This window comes from Sinohyriopsis cumingii, chromosome 19, assembly GCF_028554795.1.
Source record: "Sinohyriopsis cumingii isolate HCF-2022 chromosome 19, ASM2855479v2, whole genome shotgun sequence".
Lineage (NCBI taxonomy): Eukaryota > Metazoa > Mollusca > Bivalvia > Unionida > Unionidae > Sinohyriopsis > Sinohyriopsis cumingii.
In genome coordinates, this window is record NC_142979.1 from 30,706,065 (window position 1) to 30,730,437 (window position 24,373).

Below are 24,373 nucleotides of genomic sequence, written 5' to 3' on the forward strand. Positions count from 1 at the left end.
AAAGGGTCTGAGACAAAACATGGGTATCAGTGTTTTGTGCTTCTGAAGACCCAAAGATGTCACCCCCCAGAAAACATCCCTCTTTTAACCCAAAGGAAAGAAAAGGAAAGGACTGCCTCTTCGTTTAGTCAAACATGGGGACATGTTGTCTGTCCTGTCCAAAGCTTCTCCACTCATGCGAAAAAAACTCATTCAAACGGCCTTCAAAGATGTCATCGATACCGTGTGCGAATGTTGTTTGAACGTCTTGAGAGGCACGATACCTTTGTCAAAACACCAGAAACAATGCTTCGGCAAACATCGTCACGTTCTTCGAATAATGGTTCAAGAGAAGAAAAAAACATTCGTCAAAAGAAGAAGATGTTGGTCCAACGTGGAGGAATTTTGCCTCTATTGTTAGGACCTTTGCTGGAAGAAGCATTGGCAACCATGTTGGGAGGACTCGTGGGCGCAATATAAAAAGGACCTCTGGAGTCCAAAGATCTCAGACGTAGCCCTTGACATCGAATGGAAGGACGAAAACTAGCTTTAGTGCTTTACAAACGATGGATGGAATACCATCGTTGGCAAGAACAACGCACCCCGCATTTGTCTCCCAATCCAAATTTGACCGAGATGTCCCAGTTGCACACAAACTGCAGTCATTGGATGGATCGCCACGATTTGTCCGAAACAGAAAAATCGCAAAAGTACGGTCAACTGTTGCAACGACTGCAACTCTTTCACCAGAAAGCTTTAGACGAAACAGCTCTACCCACTCTGAAAGATTTTAAGACCTTGGTGAAAAGTCCATCACCCACACCACCACCACCACCACCCCCACCACCCACCACCCTAGTAGTCATGAGAGACGTAACCCCACGAAAGCCTGAGGAAGAAGAGACACAAGAAGTGTTTCAAACAGCGTCAGCAGCTGCCATCCCTAGTAAGATTGCAGCGTCCTTGTTGACCTCTTTCCCTACACCCCAACGAGAAGAAATGAAAGCTTGGGTTAAAAAGATGATGTCGATTCCTCCTTCGACAGAAGTGAAAAAGAAAGAAGGGAAACCAGAAGTGAAAAAGGGAAAAGAAGACTAAAGCCATTCCATTACCACCTCCACTACCTTTGATTTCTACTCCCGTGGCCCATCGGACACGTAAATCTGTTTCCAAACCACCCTTTCGTCCCGTCCAAAGTAGCATCAGTGAAGAGTGGGTGACTTATTAACAAAAAATGGAGAAGGTGTTAGCTAGCATTTACTACGATCCCTCCCATCCTGCAGGTTACGGAGGAGTTCAGAAAATTGTATTGTGCTGCCAAAACTCGACTGAAAAGTCTCCGTTTAACTCAAGTGCAATAATGGTTACAAGAACAAGCTACCTACACTTTACACAAACCCATTCGACGAAAGTTTTCCAGAAGTCGCACGCAAGTGGAAGGCATCGATCATCAATGGCAAGCCGATTTAGCCGATGTCTCTCATTTGGCCACCTACAATCGTGGCTACATATATTTGTTTTGTATCATTGACATCTTTTCCAAATCTGCCTGGGTCGTGCCATTGACTTCCAAATCGAGCAGCGAGTTAGTGCGAGCCCTGCAACGGGTGTCGAAACAAAGCGGTCGTCACCCTCTTCGATGGCAAACTGACAAAGGCACCGAATTTCTGAACCAAGCTTTCCAAAAAGAATTAAAGAAACGTGACATTCATTTCTTCACCACCGAGAATCCCGAAACCAAAGCCAGCATCGTGGAACGTTTTCAACGCACTATGAAAGAACGCATGTGGAAATATTTTACACATCACCACACTCTGAAGTACATCGACATCTTACCACACCTGGTTCAAGCGTACAACCAATCTTATCATCGAAGCATTGGACGTGCCCCCCCCCCCCAATACGTGACTCCCGACGTTGGCTGTCCCCAAGAAAGGCGATGTGTTTGCAGTAGGAGATTGGGTGCGCATTGGCAAACCAAACGCACTTTCGAAAAAGGTTACTTATCCAACTGGACCACTGAATTGTTTCGTGTCACTGGACGAGTGCATGGCCGTCATCCTACCGTCTATACATTGGAAGACATGAACGGAGAAGTGTTAAAACGAACGTTTTACTTACCCGAGTTACAACGTGTCACCAAAAAAGAAGACGACGTGTACGACGTCGAAAGCATTCTTGAACGAAGAACCCGTAAAGTGAGAAAAAGCCGTGTCAAAGAAGTCAAAGTGCGTTGGAAAGGATATCCTCCCAGTTTTGATTCTTGGATCGACGCTTCACAAGTCATCGACTATAAAAAGAAGTGACCATCATGCCCTTTCACACAGACTCAGCTACTGCTACCACTTCAGTGACCACTCCTTCACCCAGTTCTTTGTAAGATCTACAGAAACAACCCTTGTGGGTGTGGTGTGGAGAATGTGTGCCTAAAACGCAAATTGTCTATTTCTGAAAAATATGTGTAGTGTGTAGTGTCATCGGTGCGGCCATCGCCAATTTGACTTTGCAACAAGGAGACCAACAGTTGTGGACCCTTTTATTGAGCAGTTACATCGGCTGCCTTCTTCCCAATCCATCCCTGAAATTCTCCTCGAACGGGAACAACGGGAATCTTGCGTCCAGTGTCAGCCATCACTCCAACAACAACAACAACAACAACCCCATTTTGGGCGGAGACACTCCTCTGACTTCCAGTAACCCCAGCCATAGTTCTCTGGAATTATGAAGCATCAAATCCAATTTTACTTAACTTTACCCAGTGACAGTTCCATGGAGGTGTTTCCAAACAATGCTAATTGTTGTTACACGGCCAAATTACCTCAGGTCATCCATTTAGTTCACGAAGCCCATTGGGAAGTGGCTTTGGTAGAAATCATTCACCCGACACAAATCCAAAACATCACTGAAAATCAAAACACTTTTCACGTGGAAATCCTGAAGGAACAAGTGCAACAAGAGTTGATTGCAGATTTCTTTTTTACAAAGACAAAAAACTATCACTAGCCAAAGCTACCTTAAGCATCTATAAAATGGAAATTTCAGCAGGCTATTATTTTAGTGGTCAACATTTGGGGGACACAATTGCCAGTATTTTCAATGCTCAATTTGGCAACGCCTTGGACAAATTAAAAAAAGAGTCACTATTGAATACCATAAAGTAGCTCGTCGCCTGCTGGTGCAATTTCAGGATGCCAAAACGTTGTCCATTACATTTTGTCCTGAAATTTTGAGAGGATACATCACATGGGCCCCAATTCCATATACATTAAAAACAACCATCGATTTTATAAGTAATTTAAATCTCCTGTAGAACTGAACCAAGGCCTGAATTTGATCTTCGTGTATTCCGATGTGGTTGAGTACAACGTTGTGGGACACACCTTCGTACCGTTACTGCTTGGCATTCCTTTCAAAGTGGGTTCTGCCACGACCAATGACCAGGAAGGTGGAAACACCTATCACGTTCACCGCGAATTCGTACATCCTCACTATTTACCCGTCAGGAAGTCGTATTTCGACACTGTCAACATTGCTATAAAAGGAGATCTGGGACAACATATTCCATTCACCAAAGGGAAAGTCACGGTGAAACTCCATTTTCGAAAACGATTCTCTAACGACTCGTAATTCATGTATCCAGTGTACCGAGATATCGCTCGACAGCGAGGACATGGTTTAGGACATATGTTGAAATCAGCCTTTCGTTCGGTGGCTCCAGTGTTGAAACCGATGGTGACAATAGGATTGCATGTTTTAAAAGATGCTGCATTGAAGCAAGGCAAAGAATTTCTCCAAAATGTCATCATCGACAAACAAAACCCCAAAGAAGCTTTCTTGAGAGCAGGCAAAAATGTCTTGTTGCAAACCGGCAAAGACATTTTGGGCCGACGAGAAACGCCTATAAATGCCCTGCACGCTGCCGAATCAGGCATTCCTGCTTCCCTGACGACACAGCAAGGACAAGGCTGAATGAGACGAAGAATAAAACACCCCTTCAAAACGTTCGCACTTCTAAAGCTAGAAAGACTAAGAAAAGAAGAACTGTTCGAGACCTAGACGTTTTTGATTATTTTTTTTAAAAAAAGTTATAAAAATGATGCACCGAGAGTCTTGTGCCTGTTCCAGGTCGGAACTGGATCTGTTTACTATGCCACCTACTATGATGACTATGCAAGAATCCCAATGGATCGAATTTCACCCCGTCTCCTCCTTGACGGATTCAGCTCCCATTAAGTTTGAAATCAAAGAACAACCAGAGGATTACATTGATCTGAATAGCATTTACTTGTATCTGAAAGTCAAAGTTCTAGATAAGAATGGAGGTAATATAGACGGTGAAGAGAAAGTAGCTCCCGTCAACAATTTCATGCATTCCTTGTTCAGTGGAGTGGACTTGTACTTGAATAACAAACTAGTCAGCAGCAGTATGGATACCTACCCTTACCGTGCCTACCTGGAAAATCTCTTGACGTACGGAATAGACGCCAAGAACATTCATCTCAATGCCTGCGTGGTATGGGAACCGGACGATGCGACCGAGTTTGACAAATTAGCGAAAGAGAATGATGAATTTGAAGGACGAAGAAACAAAATCAAAGACGGAAAGAGTTTAGAACTGATGGATCGTTTTAATTTGGACATGTGGTTGCAAGGGAAGTATTTGCTGAACGGTGTGGCTGTCCGCCTGAGACTGAATTGTAGTAGTGTCACTCTCCATTTGATGGCTGATACTGATGTCAATCCTAAAACCATCATCCAAGAAGCCAGACTCTACGTGCGCCGAGTGGAAGTGTTACCTAAGTGGGAAACGATATCAGTCACACTTTGAGCAGAACGACCGCCAAGTATCCGATACGACGCGTACAAGCGAAAACGTTCACCATTCCCAAGGGTCAGTGATCCATGATCGAAGATCATCTGTTCCAAGGACAGTCACCCAAACGTTTAATCCTTGGTATCGTTGAGAATTCAGCCTTCAACGGAACCTTCAATAGAAATCCTTTCAACTTTCAACACTTCGGCGTGTCCAAAATCGAAGTCTGTCACGATGGCAAAACCTTGTGTACCCGACCCTTTGAACCTAACTTTAAAGAGAAGAATTACATGAGATCGTACTTATCCCTGTACGAAGCTACCGGACAGTTAGGAACCAACACCAGTCACGGCATGAAGTACGAGGATTATGAAGGAGGCTATGCTTTGTGGGCTTTTCATTTCACACCAGACCAAGGCAGCGACGACGGAGATTTCCACCCTATAAAATCCGGCCAGATTCGTGTGGAAATTCAGGTTGCAGACCAAGACCCTGATGAAACGGTGAACGTCCTTCTGTATGCAGAATTCGATAATACCATAGAAATCAACAGTTTGAGAGAAGTCATTCTAGTCTAGACTATTAGAAGCCATGGGAGGCTGTTATCCCTCTTTACATAGTGGAAAATCTTTGGACATTGAATGTGAGGAGACCATGGAAGGAGAACCCCAAGATAAAGACGAAAAGGACATAGTGATAAAGTCGAGATGGCCAGAACAAGAACAGCATTTAGTCTCCTGTTTTGCCAAACACTTGGCAGAAAAAATTACGGAAATGATCAAGGAAAATTTATATGGGTGTCAAAACGATCATTCCAGTCAAATTCAACACGATAAATGTCTGATGCTGAGTCAAGAAGGAAAATTAGACGAGTATCTGGAAGAAGCTTGGAGTGACATCTCGGAAGAAGCCGTGTTGCATCAGTGGTATAAAGACTTGCATGAACATTCTTGTCCTCCATTATCAACTCTAGAGATCTATCGCATCGAAGCTCTCTTGGCTCAGAGTGCAAAGACTAGACGAAAAAAGATACTTGTCAGACAAATTCAAAGAGAAAGTCAGGATCGAATTGATCACTTATCATTACCTGTGAAGTAAAATAACACAAAAAAATGGATACCTGGGAACTTTATTACCTTTTGAACCACAGTTCGTACGCTGCTTCTTGGAATCCTGTCGTGTGTGCTAAAGATGAACTACCTTATCGCAAACCTCAAGACCATCAAGCTTATGTTATCAACACGGACGACAGTCATCTCCCAGGAACCCACTGGATAGCAGTCTACTTTCCTCAAGAAGGATGTGTGGAGTATTTCGATTCGTATGGATTGCCCCCTTTGGAAGACGATATCATTGACTTCATGGGAAAAAATGCACAGACAACACGATTCAATAATGTGAAATTACAAGGCACAGATTCATTGGTGTGTATACAATATTGTGTGTATTTTCTACATCAACGCAGTCTTGGATATTCTTTAGAACATTTAGTGACTTATTTTGATCGTCATTCTTCTAGAGACGATGAGAACGTAGATGGTTTTGTGAACATTATGGTTATCTTTTTTCTTTAGCTAGAAATCGTAGTGTACATCAATGGCCCAAGGACTTTCAACAGTGGAAATCTCAATTTAATTCACAACGTTGTCAACCTTGTCCAAAATAGATGGTTATTGAAAAAAAATGTTTGTTAGTTTATTGAATTGTTAATTTAAAAAATTTTTTAATTGTTAGTTGTGAGTTATTTCAATAAAAAATGTTGTGTTTTGAAAAAATTTCGTCTGTCGTTTGTATGCCATTTGTATCATGAACCATGTTCTTTGACTTCTCTCTATCCCTCAAATCAAACTATTTGAGCGTTCCGACACTACACCGTGTATGAATGTTTTTGATCGCGTCCTCGTTTGAACCATAAAAGCGGGGTAGTCTCCAGTCTGACCATCCATTGTCGACTCATACTCCTACGAAGATGTGCTCAAGATTAGCTAGCTGAACGAAGCTTACGTGAATTTGCATCCTGTCAGGCAAACCCTGATACCAAAGCCTGAAGAGATAGAGAATGTCAGAATGTTACAAGCCACTGAAGACCTGATAGTAGAGCTCTTCAGAGAGGAAATAAACAAGGAGAAAGAAAAATGAACAGAGAAGTACAGACTTAAGAAACAGCAGAGAGAGCAGCAACAGCAGCAGCAGGAACCTGACAGAGGTTTTGTCGACTGCCGTGTTGACATCAAAGAGTTTTCCTTCTCTTTCCAAAGAAGCAGACCCTATCATGTGGCAAAGTCTGTCGCCAGACGAGGTCGCAATCTTAGATCATACAAGATTGCCATAGCTCCTCGTTCACAAAACAGCCCTTTTCAGGGCTACCCAATACTCTAGAAAAAAAATAATCATTCAATTACCAGTGGTATGTTAGTCAGTTAGAAAAAAAACAGAAATGCGTCTATAAGCACATCATTTCTTTATCTTTGTTAGAAAGTGCGTGTATAAGCACTTTGTTTCCGTAGCTTGTCAAAAAATTTAAATGAGTGATTGTTAAGAAAAAAGTAAGTGATTGTTTCTTTTAAGTCCGCGCGTCTTTGGTGATAATATGGGCAATGTAAGTTTTGGTGTCGGGGATGTTTTCCTTCACGTCCGTGTTTGGCTGATATATACGGAACGCTCGGCAGTCTGGCTACCCTTGTTTATTCGTTAACAACAAAACGATGAGTACCAGAATAGTGAAACTGATCGAACTTCAGAGCACCTGGAGTACGCCCGACGCCCGTTGGATGAGCTGGCCATGAAGGATATTGCAGAGGAAGCGAAGATAGCAGAGGAGGAGAAAGAGAGAAAAATGAAAGAAGAGGAGGAAATTAAGAGAGAGATCCTGCCTTATATCATACTGAGAAAAGGTTGTGAGGTGAAGCCTATGGTGAGGGTACCTCCACAGGCAATAGCAGCACCACAGCCAGTAGCTGCACCACAGCCACAGCCACAACCAGTACAACGTACACAGGAGGCAATGAGACCAATTCATCCTCGAGTGAGACACGTAAGACAGAGGGAACAACAGCAACAAGTGTTCACTATCCCTCAAACGGAGGAGTGGGATTGTGAAGCGAATCAACCTCCCTCAGCACTCCCAAGAACAAATATAAATTGGGAGAATGATTGGAGTCACCGTTGTGTCTGCGGTGCTCTACCTGGGAGATATCACCATTAAGCTGATGCATCTGAAGTTCCAGAAAAACAGCCCTTCTCAGGGCTACTCAGATCTCTAGAAAAGATACACTATTCAATTTGCCAATTTGTGTGAATGTGGAGTAGTGTGAATATAAACACTCACTCCTTAACTAATGTGATCATGTGTGTGTGGAGGGGTGTGTGTTTGTATGAGATCAAGTACTTTTGTGTGGATAGTAGAATATTGGGGTTTGTAAGCGATCACGTACTTTTGTGTGGATAATAGATTATTGGGGTTTGTAAGCCCTCACGTACGTTTGTGTGGATAGTAGATTATTGGGGCTTGTAAGCGCTAACGTACGTTTGTGTGGATATAAAAGTGTATGGTATTTTTAACTTCCCTTCTGTGTGGATAGTATAATTGTGGTTTTGTTTTGCTTCTTCGCGTGTGTGAATAGTAGATTGTGGTTATGTTTTGCTTCTTCCCGTGTGTGGATAGTAGATTATGGTTATGTTTTTGCTTTATCGCGTGTGTGGATAGTATATTTTGGTTAGTTTTCTTTTCTTCTTCCCGTGTGTAGATAGTAAATTTGTGGTTAGTTATGACACATTTCCGTGTGTGGATAGTATATTTTGTGTTTGGTTTTTTTTTGCATCTTCGCGTGTGTGGATAGTATATTTTGGTTTTATTTTGCTTCTTCCTGTGTGTGGATAGTAGATTTGTGGTTAGTTTTTTGGCTCATCACCTCTGTGTAGATAGTAGATAATATGTGAAGAGAGAAGATGGGGATGTTTTCCTTCACGTCCGTGCTTGACAAATAAAAACTCAAGCGTCCGTCGTTCGCGCCATTCTAAGGAATAACGAAAAGAAGATGGCAGCAGTGTCAGCTTTTTTTTAAAGATTTGAGAGATAGTTACTTTTGGATGATAGATGGTGAATATACAGTTGAAAGAATTGAAAAAGAATGGATGTTACCAAACAGTCTGGCCTATGCTAAGAAACTGAAATTAACAAGGGAGAAGATAGAAGGAATAATATAAGAAGAAGTGAAGAAATTGAGAGGAATGATTAATCCCGCCCCCACTCCCCCGCATGTCAGAGTGGGAACGTTAAAACAAGCTCTTGATAACGTTATCCAAGTCAGCAAGTCAGGTGTTTTTTGGAAGATATCGAGCAATGGTCAGAGTGGCAACTTGTCAAAAGGGGTCTGGACCAGCTCAAGAAAGCCGAAGAACTCATGAGAAAGGCCATGGATGTAGAAGTCAAGAAGATAAAAGAAAAATGTAGTACAGAAAGAAAGAAACAAGAGAATATAAAGAAAAAAGAGGACTTTGAAAAACTAAATCAGAATTGGATCAAAGCCAGGAGGAATTCAGAGCTATGGGTCATCCAGACTGGATGCCGGAGAAGGAGAAAAAGAAGAAGAAAAGATTGATGGTGAAATTGAGAAGATGGCTAAAGATGTCAAGAAATAGAAGAACCCAAAGGCCCTTTTCAGGGTCACTCATATGCCTCGAAAAGAATTGTTTTTTGCCTCCCATAAAAAAATAATTTCACGTTGTATAAGTGTTTGTCTCTTGTCTTTGTTATCTTTGTACACCCGCTCTTTGCGCAGTACTGTGACGTCACCTCCCCCTAGTAGCAACATTGTTACCAATCTCCCGTACCGTGACGTCAGACACTATACAGAGTCCACTTTCCCTTGTCCCTATACAGGCCCACTATTCCCCATATTCAATTCTCCTTGTCCGTCAACAGACACAATCCATTGTCCCTCTCTATTCCTATGTTAATATTTCCCATGGTAAAATTCCCTTTGTCCGTAAACAGGCCAGGGGTGTGTGTCTGTAATGGTAATTCCCATTGTCCGTATAAATCTTGTCCGTAAACAGGCACAGGGGGATCTGTAATGCATTTTCCCATTGTCCGTGAATCGCCCCACATCACTACTATCGAGGGTGGTCAACCTCTAGAAAACGAGAACCACATTAAGCGGACACCTTGAAAGAAGGTATAGTCCGCCAACCGTCAAGCCTCTTGCAAGAAAAGGGGACTTTGTGTAAGGTTTCTACAAAGTGGACCGTGGGTACGCTTACAAGGTCCAACTCAAATCAGTCAGGTTGAAAGTGGATGTTTTTGCAAACATACTGTCTGTAATAAATATAGCAATATTTCAGTGAGAATCTTAAATTTACGATTGTCAAAATTTCATAAAACTCGATTCTCTTGGGTTACGATATAGGGTTTGAAACCTGCCGGATATAAGATTGTGCTTGGGAATGTAAAGAGATAAAGCATTGCACTGTCCTGTGTGTGTGTGTGTGTGTGTGTGTTCTCTCCATCTGGTCTTTTCTCTCTTCTTTCATTCCATTGGTATAACTATAGGGATTATGACAATGATAATGGGATGATAGTTTTGTTTTAAGAAGGATGGTATGGACATTATCTAGGGGCTAGACGTTTTCCTTTATTTAATTAGGGGATATGGAATGTATTTTTATTCACAAGGAACTGAAATTCTATTGGTATACCCCTTCTTTTCCATCCTACTGTGTGTGTTCAGTAAACAAGTGAATGTTACTCATTTCATAACGCCATTTGGTTTTCAGATGTAATTTTAACATTAGATTTCTTGTTATAGGCCTACCTTGTTAAACTGACTAAATACTTTTAGTTAGCGCCCAAACAGAACTGCATATTATGTTTCCTGCCAGACAGACCAAACACGTGAAACTTATTAACCAATTTTTAACATTATATCTTGTCCCTATAAATTTCACCACTGCGGCCTAACATTCCCCATGACGCAAGAATCCTTAGACGCTTTTTAACATAGAATACCACCCCCACCCCACCCCGCTCACGTGACCCACTAGACAACTACCGCGGCTCCCTGTGGAGATAACACAATTTCTCGATATTCAACATAGGTGCAATATGTTTGTTTTTTTTGGGGAGGGTGTTGTTGATTGTTTTTGAGGTAAATGCCCGTCGAGTGCTTTAAGTTTAAAGCTACCTTAATTACTTTTACCGCATTGTGTTTGCATGGTATACTTTTGTCCCGAGAAAGATAGATATCGGATTACGACAAGCATATAAAGAGAGTTTGAATAGAAGCTGAAGGCAGCGATAAAAGAATTAAACAAAACAAACACAAGTTCATATTGAAATTGTGGCTCATAGCCAACTCTGGAAACGTACCGCACAGGATCAGATAATCCACACCCAAGGGACATGAGGGCTGTACGAACAATTAGACATTTACCATTAAAATAGCTAACTCTCAATATGTCATGGCGGTAGAACTTTTAATTGATAAAGCATATTTTTAACACGTTATAAAAAAAGAAAATAGTGATAATCTGAAATTCATTTGTACACAGCAATTACGCTGTACTTGAAAAATAGACTATATTAACATAATTATTTGTTATCACAACAGTTCGACTAGATTCGGTAACATACGATATGATCTTACTAATGAAAATATAAAGATATAAAATAAAACAAATTAAACCAAAACATACGTGAGCAAATTCATAAATTAATACTGTCCTGGTAACAATGACAGATCAACAGGGAAGTTCGCCATTAATTTCTAATGTTGAAACGAAGTAAAACTTCCATCCCTATTAATAACCTCACCACTCACAGCATAATATAGTCTTATACACAGATTTCTATTTTTTTTTTAAATCAATATCAAAATCTTTCAATAGACGTCTGAGTTGACGATGGCTGCCACAAATATCTTTGTTCTTTTGTTGCAATACAGTTTTCCTGAATTCGTTCTCAAGTTGTCAGGAGTTAGGAACAACCGTTGAAAGGAAGGATCACATAAGATATGACATTGGCTGGCGTTCACTGATACCGTAATCACAAAACTGAGAAAATGCGAAGATCGAACAATAGTGAGGTTTTTCTTTCTTCAAACTTTTTTGAATTCTATCTATATTCTGGGTGAAGTTTTAAAACATTTCTTTTTTCTGAGTTCACATTTGTTAGCAAGATGGTTCATGAATACAAAACCTGATATCCGTGTAGTCTATTAATTGTGTTGAGATAGGTTGCAGCTGAATCCAATAATACTGATTTATGCAAGTCTTGTTCAGAAGAATTTATTACCGTTCATAATATTGGTTCTGTTCAGTCTGACACAGGAGTTAGGTTATCCTCCGATTCGGATGTCAATAATCCAAACTTGGCTTGTGAAGCTACTGTGGGCCGACACAGGCGCCCCAGAATGCTATTCATCTCTGCGCGTGACGTTTTCTTTTTCTCTTCATTCTGTTGCAACTCGAATTGGTAGTCCTTGAATCCCTTTGAATATCTCTCGCAGGAACGGGGATCAGATTTCTCTTTCATGGGCTGAGTCAGACGACCGACGATAGACTCCACGTGCTCAGGTGGCAACGACCGGAAGGCGGGAGCGCGCGGGATTGCAGTGTCATACTCCGGATTATACTCAAACAGTCTTCTGTTGTACAGTTTACGGTTTCTCCTGAGGGAAATGTCGGTTTCCAGAAATAGGGGATTATAAAGTCGGTTTCTTGGAGTTTTCTCGATCTTCTGCTGAAACCGAGTGCTGTAAATATGTCTGATATTGTTGTTGCATGCATTGAAATAACCAACACTAAAAGCCATGACACTGTTTTGAGTCTGATTTTTCATCCATAAAGTTAGCCCTTCATTCTGCCTACTGAAATAACTTTTTCAGTACAACGGTTCTATATAAACCACGTATGGCTTGTATTGTTGTAGAAATGACTTTCGGATTATTTTCCCGCTTTGTTCAGTAATCCCTTCCAGTGGAAATTAATTCCGCTTCATTTGACTCTTGACGTAGAATGTATAATCCTAACGTTAAAGTCCGAGTAAAATTGTTATTTCCTTATTAAAGACTGCTCAAAAGCACTTATGTGTCGTATACCTGCAACACAACTGTATCGAAACTAATTTAGTACGATAATATACGTCTGTTTTGTATCACGTCATTTATAGTCAACATTCCAGATATACAAACTGACAGATTACTTCGGTTGTACTACCCGTAAACAAGTTACCCGTAGTTCGCGTTCCCTTGCCACAACCACAGGAGAACAAGCTCTTTAACTGAACAGGGAATAAATACTTAGGTTTAAAATTACTTTTGTCTAGTAAGTTTTTAGTATTGTCGTCCTCGTGTCGACGTTATTGTACACAATGGATTTCATAGATCCGCAAAGGAGCTGGTTGACGAGAAATCTGATGGAACGTAAATTATATTTAGGTGAATGTTTATTTGGGTATACCTATTGATTAGAATATAGATAGAAAAAAAAAAAGACAAATAGTTACGCTAGTAATGCAAACATGGCAGGACCAGTCTGTCGCGTCACATCAAGTTTGATCGTCATTAGTATTGAAATTGCCAATTATCATTTATTTTCGGCACATATTGTAGACATGGAAAGAAGGTAATTCTGTCCCTCATGCAAAGCCAGTGGATTCTAAAGGTAAATGGCGCCCTGGGCGACGTTGATGGCCCAAAGGGTTTTTGCGCCCCAAGACTTATGGTGCCCGTGCTTTTGATGCTAGGCCTCTGGCGCCCAAGGCAACTGACCCGTCCGCTCCCCCCCCCCCCCGCACGTTAGTTGAGCTTTCGATGATAAGTGCAATGTTTAAGCATTTCGGGCATCAGATATCGTCCACAATCGAGACATTTCTTTTCGCATGACGAATGCGTTATTTATTTCCTTTCCACTTCCTCAAACTGCATTTTGATGTCTAATTTCATTTAAAAGAACACATTTTGAAAACTAAGACGGCACTGTAAAATAAAGAATATTTTCAAAAGTCACATGACATATGTTTTATTGCAGAAAACTATGTTTATGATATCTCCATAATTTTATGACGACAATATGCGTGAATTCTCCCATATTCTTGAGAGAAAAGACGAAAAATAATGTGGAATAGAGTGAAGTTTATTGTAATGCAGAATTAATCTAAGTACGATGGAACCCCTCTACAAAGAACTAATATTGAAAGAATTCTTGGATAAAGCCAAGCATTTATTGACGACTTGGAATGATTCAATTGTCCAATTATTTTCTTCGGTATTGACGATCAAAATCATAGGCATCTTTCATTTCCAATTTCAACATATTGGATCATTCAGCGAGCTGGAAAATATTACCCAAATGTAGGTAAATGTGTTCGGATTTTGTTCGTTCGCAGTGGTCATTCTTTCTCGCAGCCCTATCCGCGTGATGATCTCAGTTCTTTTGAAACGCCATTGCCACCATAAATAGATATCTGTAACATGCTTCCAGAAACGCCCAATCTGGCTTTTGCCTCGGTCTGCAAGAAATTTGCAAAAAGACATACATCTGAGCCTCGAGTAGCAACATCTAGGACTGTTAATGCTAACTTTTCACGTTCTTCTAGTCAACATTAAAAGCAAAAATGGCAGAAATTGCAGCTCAAAACGATGATGGCCCTGGCGTCAAAAGGTCTGGCAAGTCACCCCACGTTTCCCTCGCCCACCCCACCCACCCCAAAAAAAGAGGAGAAAAAGAACCAACTTGTGGAGCTAATATAAACCTGGTTCCTCTTTTGATATTTAATGCTTTCGATAGAAAAACCTGGGTTTTCTTTTCATGTGATAAGTTTTATTAAAATGAACGCACGGGCTCACTTCTTATTCTACGCCGTAGTTTGAAATATTGGATAGCTTGAGAAAAATATGGTTTCTCTAAGCAGTTTGTTCAACAACAAAATCATGAAAACGTGCCTTTTATCTCGCTATCATGGGTTCGGAGGTAGAACTTGCTTAGTTGCTGACAAACCACGGTTTTCTCCCTAAAACATGAAATATCATGTGTTATCATAGCGCACCCCCATCCCACCCCAATATCGTTTAGTACAGAAAACCAGGTTTGAGAAATCACTCGTGATATCACAAGTTTCACCCGACCAGTTTCTGAAGATTATATATATATATATATATATATATATATATATATATATATATATATATATATATATATATATATATATATATACCATAATAACATTTATTAGACTCATTGTGGGAATGATATAAATACAGACTGTAGCTAGATGACATTTTTCAATGCACTGATAATGGTTCTTGGACCTTGAAAAAGTCACCATCAGATGGCATTTTAAAATGTGTACCCAGACAATTTTGAAAAGTCTAATCCCATTATGTATTTGCGTAATGTATAATTAACATTTAAAATTTTAGCTCTCTTTCACGTATTTATATCGATTAGAATCAAATACTAATGATGTCCAAGAACCATTATTTTGCTTAAAATATTTGTATTCTTTCCACGCATTCGGAATAGATGTGTGTGTGTGTGTGTGTGTACGCACCAACACATACATACGATAGACTAGGTGCAATCAGATAGGTCATCGTTGGTCATAATCTGGTACCTGAATATAGGCTTTCTCCATATTGAAGGTTTTATTGTGCAAAACAATGTACTGTTCAATATTGATCCTGCTAAATCACTAGTTTGTATTATCCAGAACTATTTTGGACTAGATAAACTTGCTTGAAGTTCCTTTAGGTTTTAAAATTGAATGGACCAGTACCGAATCTTACCTGAAATTATACACCTGTAGCCAAATTTAGATTGTATGTATCGAGATGCAAGTGCATTAGATACGACGTCGTTCTTGTTATTGCCTATTTGCAATTAATATAAAACAGACTTATGCATGTGCGGCTTTTTGCTTGGTTGTCTACACGCATAAATGGATGTATACAGTTTGATAGATGTGTAGAATGTTGGATGGATAGATAGATACTCACATCCATCCCTACATAAATTCATACATACAATTCAATTGCCTACGCACGCTTAAACGTACGTACATTGACGTACTATCCGCCGACATTGATATACATGAAAAAAGGAAGACTTTTTCTCCGAGGAAATAAAATACCAGTAAATCAGTAACCGAAACTGACCTGTCTTCCTCATAATCATCTGCGTGTCTCTTTCCACAGCGTGTAGATACGGCATCACTGTAAATAATTATCGCATATCAGTTTCAATAATAATAACCCCCATGGGTATATTACCTGACGTTTGTGCATTGTATATTCTCCTATATACATTGTCATAATGATGCTTGGACAGCTTTATACCATAATTTACCATTGAAAGACTGTTACTTAGAAGTATCAGCATATCCAAGTATGTATGTATGTATGTATGTATGTATGTAAATGTGTGATTGCAAATATAAAATATAAAACAGACAGAATGAAAAGTGTTATCATTGGATTCTACAGGAGAATACTTAATAATACTTACGATAATTTTATAAATACGGAGCATTATAATAAATGTTAGAGAATTTTAATTCGTACTCTATGGAGATTCGAACAACCAGGGCAATCAAGGCAATACGATGGGTGCCATTTACCCGCGGATCCGGGTTCGATCTCCGTATAGTATTAATTATAATGCTCTAAAAGAAGAAAAGTACATAACGGCGGTTCGGGGTGGTGGTAGGTTCAGTTTGCCTCCTCCCCTTTAACCCCCAATTGTTAACTTTTCAGTGCAAAAGAAAGTTAGCAATTTTAAGCAAAACGTATCATCCTCTTCTGAAAGTCGACGCCTTTCTGAAAAGAGTCTGAATATGCCATGGTGTTATTTATTTATTTATCTATTTGTTTCTATATGATAAAAAATGACACAGATAGTACTAATTCAAAATCTCTGCATATTTTTTAACAACACTAATATATTTTGTACAAAAAAATACACAAATACAGATGCACGTTTATCTGCACATTTAATATAGAAGACAAATATCTGAGAGTTACGTTGTTGTTAGTTTTCTGAATTTGTGCGGTGTTTCAGGCAACTAATGCCTGTTTATTTAGTATCATTTTAAGTTTCCTGGAAAAAAAACAACATTTAAATTAGTATTATACTTCAAAACCAAAAGTAAAGATAATTTCATTAGGATTTGGATGTTCAACATTCGGGCCGAAACTGATTAGTTAAGTAATGTCATACGAGTTGTTGGATATGGAAATTAAATGTGTCGCGGATTCGTAGGGGGCGCCTTACCTAATGAAAACTTTCAGAGAACACCGTCCTTCAAAATGAACACGTGAAGAAGAAAAACACATCTTGGGTGTTTGAATGGAATTCATCGATCACTGTTGCTTGCCACCAGATGGCGTGTATACATTGGAATTAATGGACTGGAACGCAGTTTCCGAGATCTTTGGTCGTGAGCAAAGATTCTAAAAGAGAGAGAGAGCCAAAAGGTCGATAGTACGCACCCGCCATCTGGAGGAGTAATGGGATAATTTACATTCTCTGATTTCAGACAGCACTACTGTTATAATTTTCCTCACCAAAATCGGCATTTGTTTTGCTACGAGTGTTAAACCTATATGAAGAGAAAAATTCGTCCAATCGAATTTCCTATATATGGCCAATTAAATGTTCAATAGACCCATTGTTTTGATTAATTTTGGTCTGCCACAAAGGGTCAGGTGGACCAATGGACTATCAAAACGGTCCACTGTTTGTTTTCTTTTTAGTTAGAGAATTCACTGCTCATACAGGAACACCAACGGTAAAACTAACTGCGTGGTAGTGACATACGGTGTTGTTGAGGGTTTGCTTTTGAAAAGTAAATATGATCCACATGCATAGCATTTTACACAAAATGAAAATTTCTTCTACAAAACTCATTAAAACCGATTATGTACTGGGCACTAGAAAACGTTCTTTGCAAAGCTTATTGATATAAATTGATTGTTCCTGAGCACGTGAATGACACTAAAAAATCACTGCATTACTTTGGTGAAAGGAAACAGATTTGTCATAGTAAATTTCAAATAATTACTCACATCGAAATGAGTGATTAAGATTCCAATTGAATTCTCTTCGGATAGGCTTGAATGCGTGTTGAAACTGATTTACCAATTTAAAAATACCTATGTAGTGATGGATGGTCATGACTGCCAATCACCTACTGATTCTACGCGAGGGAAATTCATGCTCCCCCCCCAAAAAAAATTCGTTCTTTTCGAACACCACTCCGGTGGCCTAAGTGGTTAGAATTTTTGCCTCGGATGCGGAAGATCGCGGGTTCGAGCTCCGACCGAGTCATACCAAAGACTAATAAAAATATCTGCAGCTGCATCGTATGTACAAATACATACATACATACATACATACATACATACATACATACATACATACATACATACAGACAGACAGACAATCGGTCAAAGTCACACTGATGCATGTATAGGGTTTAACTGCAAGTCAGCACAGTACTCGCGTTATAGTGTTATGTATATGTATATTTTTGTAACTCCTGGAACATGATTTTATCTAATTGTTATAACGTCTCTATTCTTGGATGACCATTGCATTTCCGGTTTTGAAATTTATAAGGAACTTTTAATTCATTTAGGACTTTCATAGATTTTTACAAGGATTAGTTTTTATTCACTTCATAATACTGTAATACTGTAAGTTCCTCTCACATTTTTCATTTACAACCTTTGTCACGTTTGCTAAGCCCCAGCTATAAAGTCATGTATAAGCTATACTCCACCTATCTTGTGAGTATTACCGCAGCCTTGTGTTTGATGTCTAAAGATTTCCGCTGGCTAGTGTTAAACTCTAACACAAGGTTACATGACCCGCCGAAGACCGGAATTTCGAATCGGCAAAGGCGATAGATCGCACCATTTAAACAAAGGCCTGTAGTTATCACACCTATTTGTTAAAACTTAGTCCTAAGATCAGAGGGAAGCCCGCAGGGTGACCGGGGCGTGTTCTCGTCCATCCCTACGTTGAAAGACAGCGAGAGGTACATTGTCCGTTAAGTTTTATTGGATAGGTTTTCAGCGATGTCCAATCAAACATTGAGATAGAGGGTGTGATAACTATTCGACACAAATTATAACTTTCAGAACTTGTAAATGAAACTTTAATATCGCCTAGGAAGATTGCTGATCAATAGGGTTACTCAGAGAAGCGCCACTCGTAATTTGGCAGTAAAACTTAGGTTTGCGAAGATCAACCGGAGAGAGCACCCTTCACATAAAAAAGAACAAAAAAAAAAAAAAGAGTAAAACTTAGAGGTAGATTCCAAGGAAAGACAAAGCTTCGAAAAGGTCAGCAAGTTATTTGCTCGATTTTTGCTGAATACTAGGGCATCATAGTTGTAATTATTAGTAGTATTATTACTGGGATTGTTTAGTATGTAGAATTACCTTTGTAGTGTTTCATTTACATGCGTATTTGAGAAATGGGCTTGAGTTTTACGTAGAGAATTATGTAGATTGTTAGCTTGTGGTCAGAATTAATTTTGTAATTCGCTATTAGGTTACTTCGTAGTAAATTAGTGCATTTATTATTGCGTTATGTTAGAATTCACACATGCTTAAATTGTGAATTTGGAATGGTTGATGTATGTAAGATTAGTAACTATGGACGTATGAATATATCAGGGCATGGGTATTTAAATATTTGTGTACTTTGTACGAGTGTAAGGTAAAGAAATGCGTCTGATTCTTGTGATATTCTTTAGCAAAACGGGATTAGGAATATGTACTGATGTGACAGAATTTATTGATGTATGTATAATAAGTAATTATGATGTTTGTTTTACCATACACGATCGTATGGGTAGCTCGATGTGAATGAATGCGTGACCGAAGAAATTTAATAGCTATTATCTGATGATAGGCTGTGTGTAGTGTGAGATGAGAGGGCTAAGGGAAAATATTGTACCGTCCTTGTGTTTTCACAGGAAGCTTTTTAGGGGACAAAGAACTTCCGGTTCCACTGAGTCCCGAGTCTTCAAGAGTTGGTGACAGAATTGAGACTAGCCGAAACAGTCGAAGTCGACGGAAGTCTAGTCGGTGGATAAGAATGTGGAGGAGGAGGAAAAGGAGTCTTGAGGAGAAAGTGGATGATGAGTAGGAGTATAGAGAAGTCGAGGAGGAGGTGAAAAAATTATGGAGAAAGTCGGGGAGGAAGAGGAGGAGGAATTGGGAGAAATAGGAGATAGAATACCACAGATGAGTAGAATACAAGGACAGGTGGAAATCGAGCTCACACTGCTAACCAAGTGATGCAATAGACTGTTAAACTGTTGAGCGGAAGGAGTGTAAATGGAAATTTAAATCATTTGATTATTGAATTGTTATTCATTGAATTTCAACCTTTTTGTATGTTTAACCATCTAACCGTCGGCATTGCTGACTGGGGGCTCGGAGCTTTACATCTATCTTTCACTAAATATAACTTCCAACAAAATAGAACCAGTGTGGGACTTCTATAATAGTTTGCTAAAATATTGGGAGCACCCCACCCCAATCATAACAATCGTCACAAACATGATGATTAAATTGTTTGTTAAGTTTTACAAATAGACTCGTAATAATTGTCCCGTTTAATATATTTATGTTGTAAAAGTGTTAAGACGCAAAAGTAAAAATGGGAAAAACATATGGAAGATAACCCTTGCAAACAGATTTAAACATATTGTCCGACAAGATAAAATATAATATGTAAAGATGCAAGAGAGAGAGAGAGAGAGAGAGAGAGAGAGAATATGTGAAAATATGCCAGCATATCACTGCCCAAAATAGGATTTTTAATCAATAAGCGGGCGTTCATTAGGATAACAATGAAACGAAGCTGAGATGGTTTAATTCTTTCCTTAACGTACACATCTCCTGCTGAGGTTTAATGACTAATAATATCCTGTTTCATAAATAAAATACGTTATCTTTTTTCGTAAATGTTAATAACATATTTATTCGGTACGGTCTTACAATGGGACACGAGAGAGCTCATAAAATCGATAGTGGTTCAAGACACATTGATTTATAAACGTCAGCAATGATAAACTTTCGACTCATATATTAGAACAGAGCAGGGGCAGCTCAGGTGGCCAATATTGCCAATAATCCGTTAAAAGTGCCGTTAAAACAAACAAAAGAAAAATATACCTTAAAGTGGAAACTATATATATATATATATATATATATATATATATATATATATATATATATATATATAATTTCAACAGTGTCAGCGCAGTATGAAGACCACATTATCCGCGATACCAGTATAGCAATCATGAGAGTAGTGGAAGGATATGAATAATGACCAATATTGAATTTTTTCTTTAAAAAAATAAAACAAAACACGCCACGCAATTGTACCAAGTAATATTTTACGAAGTTTTATTATTGTTGTTATAGGGTTTAACACCATTTTTCAGAACAAGAGAGGCTATACATGGCGACCAGTATTAATGGTGGATGAAGAACCCTGGAAAACCCCGGAAAGAACCACCGACCCACGAGAAGCTACCAGCAGGCTTTCTCACATATCCACATTGGCCGAGCCCGAGACTCGAACCCACGCAGACAGAGGTCAGATGGCAGTGATCCGTGATGGAGAGCGCTTTAGACCACTCTGGGCCCCACGACGTTTTCTTAAAGTCGCGCTAGAAATACCAGATCTAAAGTGGTAATTTGCTCATCACATCAGATGCAAGATGGCCTCATCAATAAGCATGGATATCGTTCACAATAAAACTTGTTGGATGTCGATGATATAAGCCTACTTATAAAGTTTGATATAAAAAACGGGTTCACAGCAAGAGTGGTTACAGTGTTTTCTCACCCGATCCCTACATTGTTAAAGCCTTCAAGGCTAAATTTATGCTAGGTAAGTCAGATTCAATATCATCTCATTAATACGAGGGGACGTCGCCCATAATTATATCCATCCATCCATTCAGTCCTCATATATCTATCTACATGAATCAAACAGGATCAGAAATACAGTATTCACACGTTAATCTGACGTAAATCATCTCATCATTATGCAGGAATCCTGCTCATTGTCGAAATCGTCAGTAATCTTAATCCCATACTCCAAATACGGCTACCAGAGTGGGTTGTTGTTGTAGGGATTAACGCCATTTTTCAGCACACGATAGGCGGCCAGTATTAATGGTGGAGGAAGAACCCGAGAATACCCCGGAAAGAACCACCGACCCTCGAGAATCTACTGGCAAGAGTAGTGAATAGGGTCACCCTAGCGACAATGGGAATTAGCATTACAGACCCCCCTGGGTCACTCTAGCGACAATGGAAATTTAACATGGGGAAAAATCATGGGTCACTCTAGCGACAAGGGAAATTAACATGGGAATAAATCGTGGGTCTGTTGAGCGACAAGAGAAATTAAGATGGGGAAAATTGTTGGGTCACTCTAGCGACAAGGGAAATTGAACATGGGGAATTGATCGTGGGACTGTTTAGGGACTAGGGGAAATGGAACAGGGTCGGGACCCTATTTTAAAAAAATAAAAAAAATATAAAAAGGGGTAGGCAATTGAAAGTCTATCTCTTTTCGAGAAATGTGGGTGGCCCTGAAAAGGGCCTTTGGGTTTCTTCTTCTAACTCCTCCACTTCTTCCACCAAGTTCTCACTTTTTCATTATTCCTTTCTTCTTCTTCTTCTCCTCCTCTGTTATCCAGTCAGGATGGCCCATCTCTCTGAATTTCTGTTGGATCTTCATCCAGTTGTTATTCAATCTTTCAAACTCTAATTTCTTCTTCTTATTCTCTTCTTCCTTTCTCTCTTTGCTCCATTTTTCTTTCATCTTCATCACTTCTACTTTCATTACCTCTCTAATTAGTTCTTCTGCTTTTATCAACTGGTTACAACCCCACTTTACGTACCACCAGTCAGTCCAATGAAAGCTATTTTCTAGGAAGCTCCTAACTTCTATGACATGATCCAAGGCTTCCTTTAAAGTACCTACTCTCACGTAAAGTGGGTCAATGAATCCTCTGATTTTTTCTACTTCTTCCTCAATCATTCCCCTTATTTGATCTTTTGCTACTCCAAGACTCTTCACATTGTTCAGGCTACCTTCAAATCTTCCTTCCTTATTCAATCCTTCTACTACATAAGTCCCATCCATGATTCAAAAATAGCTATCTCTCAAATTGTTGAATAATTTTGTCACCTCCATCTTCGTTTTGATTATTCCTTAGAATGGTTGGAACATCAATCTTTGTGGGTTCTTATAGTTAAAGTGCGGACGTGAAGGAAAACATCCCCCTAAGACATAAAATTGATATTACCTAGATCATTACTTAAAACGCGCGGACGTGAAGGAAAACATCCCCTACTTTTCTCATTTCATATGATCTACTATCCACATACGTGAAGGAGCAATAAACTAACCCCAAATCTATTATCCACACACGCAAACCATTAAAATGAAATCCTAATCTGCTATCACACAAACCAACTTAAGCTCTTACATAACCCAATAATCTGCTATCCACACAAACCTACGTGATCGCTTACAAACACACACACACACACACACACACACTCAAAATTAAAAAAGAGTCAGTGTTTATATTCACACTACTCTACATACACACACATTGGCAAATCGATTACTATTTCTTTTCTAAAGGTTTGGGTAGCCCTGAAAAGGGCTGATTGTTTTAGAACTCCATGACACCTGGTTAATGATGGTACCTTCCAGGCCTGGCACCACACACACATCTTCTTCCCCAGTCTCCTTTCACTCTTTTTGTGGGGAGAGCAGAGGCGGGATAAGTGGCTTCAGAATCCCAATTTTCTGTCTCTGGGATTCTGAAATTTCCTCTCTCCTTTTCTTCCTCTTCTTTCTTTCTTCTCTCCCCCTCTTCTTTGTTTCTTCTCTCCTCGTCTTTCATTCTTCCCTCTTCTACTATGGCCTCTGCAGCCAGCTCATTCACTATACGCCTGGCATATTCCAGGTGTACATGAAGTTCAAGCAGTTTTGCTAGTCTGGTGTTCATTCTCTTGATCAATCAACAAAGGTAGCCAGACTGCCGAGCGATTTTCAATTTATAGTGAAAGCGCGGACGTGAAGGAAAACATCCCCTAAAACAAAATTGATATTACCTAGATCATGACCAAACAACGCTAGGACCTAAAAGAAACACTCACTCACTTTTTTAATACTACCCATTGCTAATTTAAAAATTTTCATTAATCACTTCAATATACTATCCACATACGCAAAGCAATCAAACCCCAAATCTACTCTCCCCACACGTCAGACAGCAAAAAAAAAACATGATCATGATCTACTATCCACACAAACTTACGTGAGCACTTACAAACACACAATCATATACACAAACTCATACACTCACACTATAAAAAAAAGGAGTCAGTGTTTATATTCACACTATTCTACATACACACATTGGCAAATCAATTGTTAATTCTTTTCTAGAGTATTGGGTAGCCCTGAAAAGGACTGTTGTTTTTTTTTTTTTTTTGCTATGGCAATCTTTTAGTTTCTAAGAATGCGATG

At 39.4% G+C, this 24,373-nt stretch overlaps 1 protein-coding gene and 1 long non-coding RNA gene across 2 annotated transcripts in view; one reads left to right on the top strand and one right to left on the bottom strand.

Moving 5' to 3' along the window:
* LOC149775371 (uncharacterized) overlaps nucleotides 1-20,180 on the top strand; it is a 35,669-nt gene extending 15,489 nt beyond the window's left edge. The window contains exon 2 of the long non-coding RNA XR_016416575.1: nucleotides 19,773-20,180. This is a non-coding gene — a long non-coding RNA (uncharacterized LOC149775371). The remainder of the gene's footprint in view (nucleotides 1-19,772) is intronic.
* On the bottom strand, nucleotides 11,248-13,491 carry LOC149775372 (uncharacterized). The gene has a single exon (XM_089943078.1). The coding sequence runs from the start codon at nucleotides 12,627-12,629 to the stop codon at nucleotides 12,105-12,107; it is 525 nt and encodes a 174-aa protein (XP_089799204.1). The 5' UTR covers nucleotides 12,630-13,491; the 3' UTR covers nucleotides 11,248-12,104.
* Nucleotides 20,181-24,373: the final 4,193 nt, after the last annotated feature.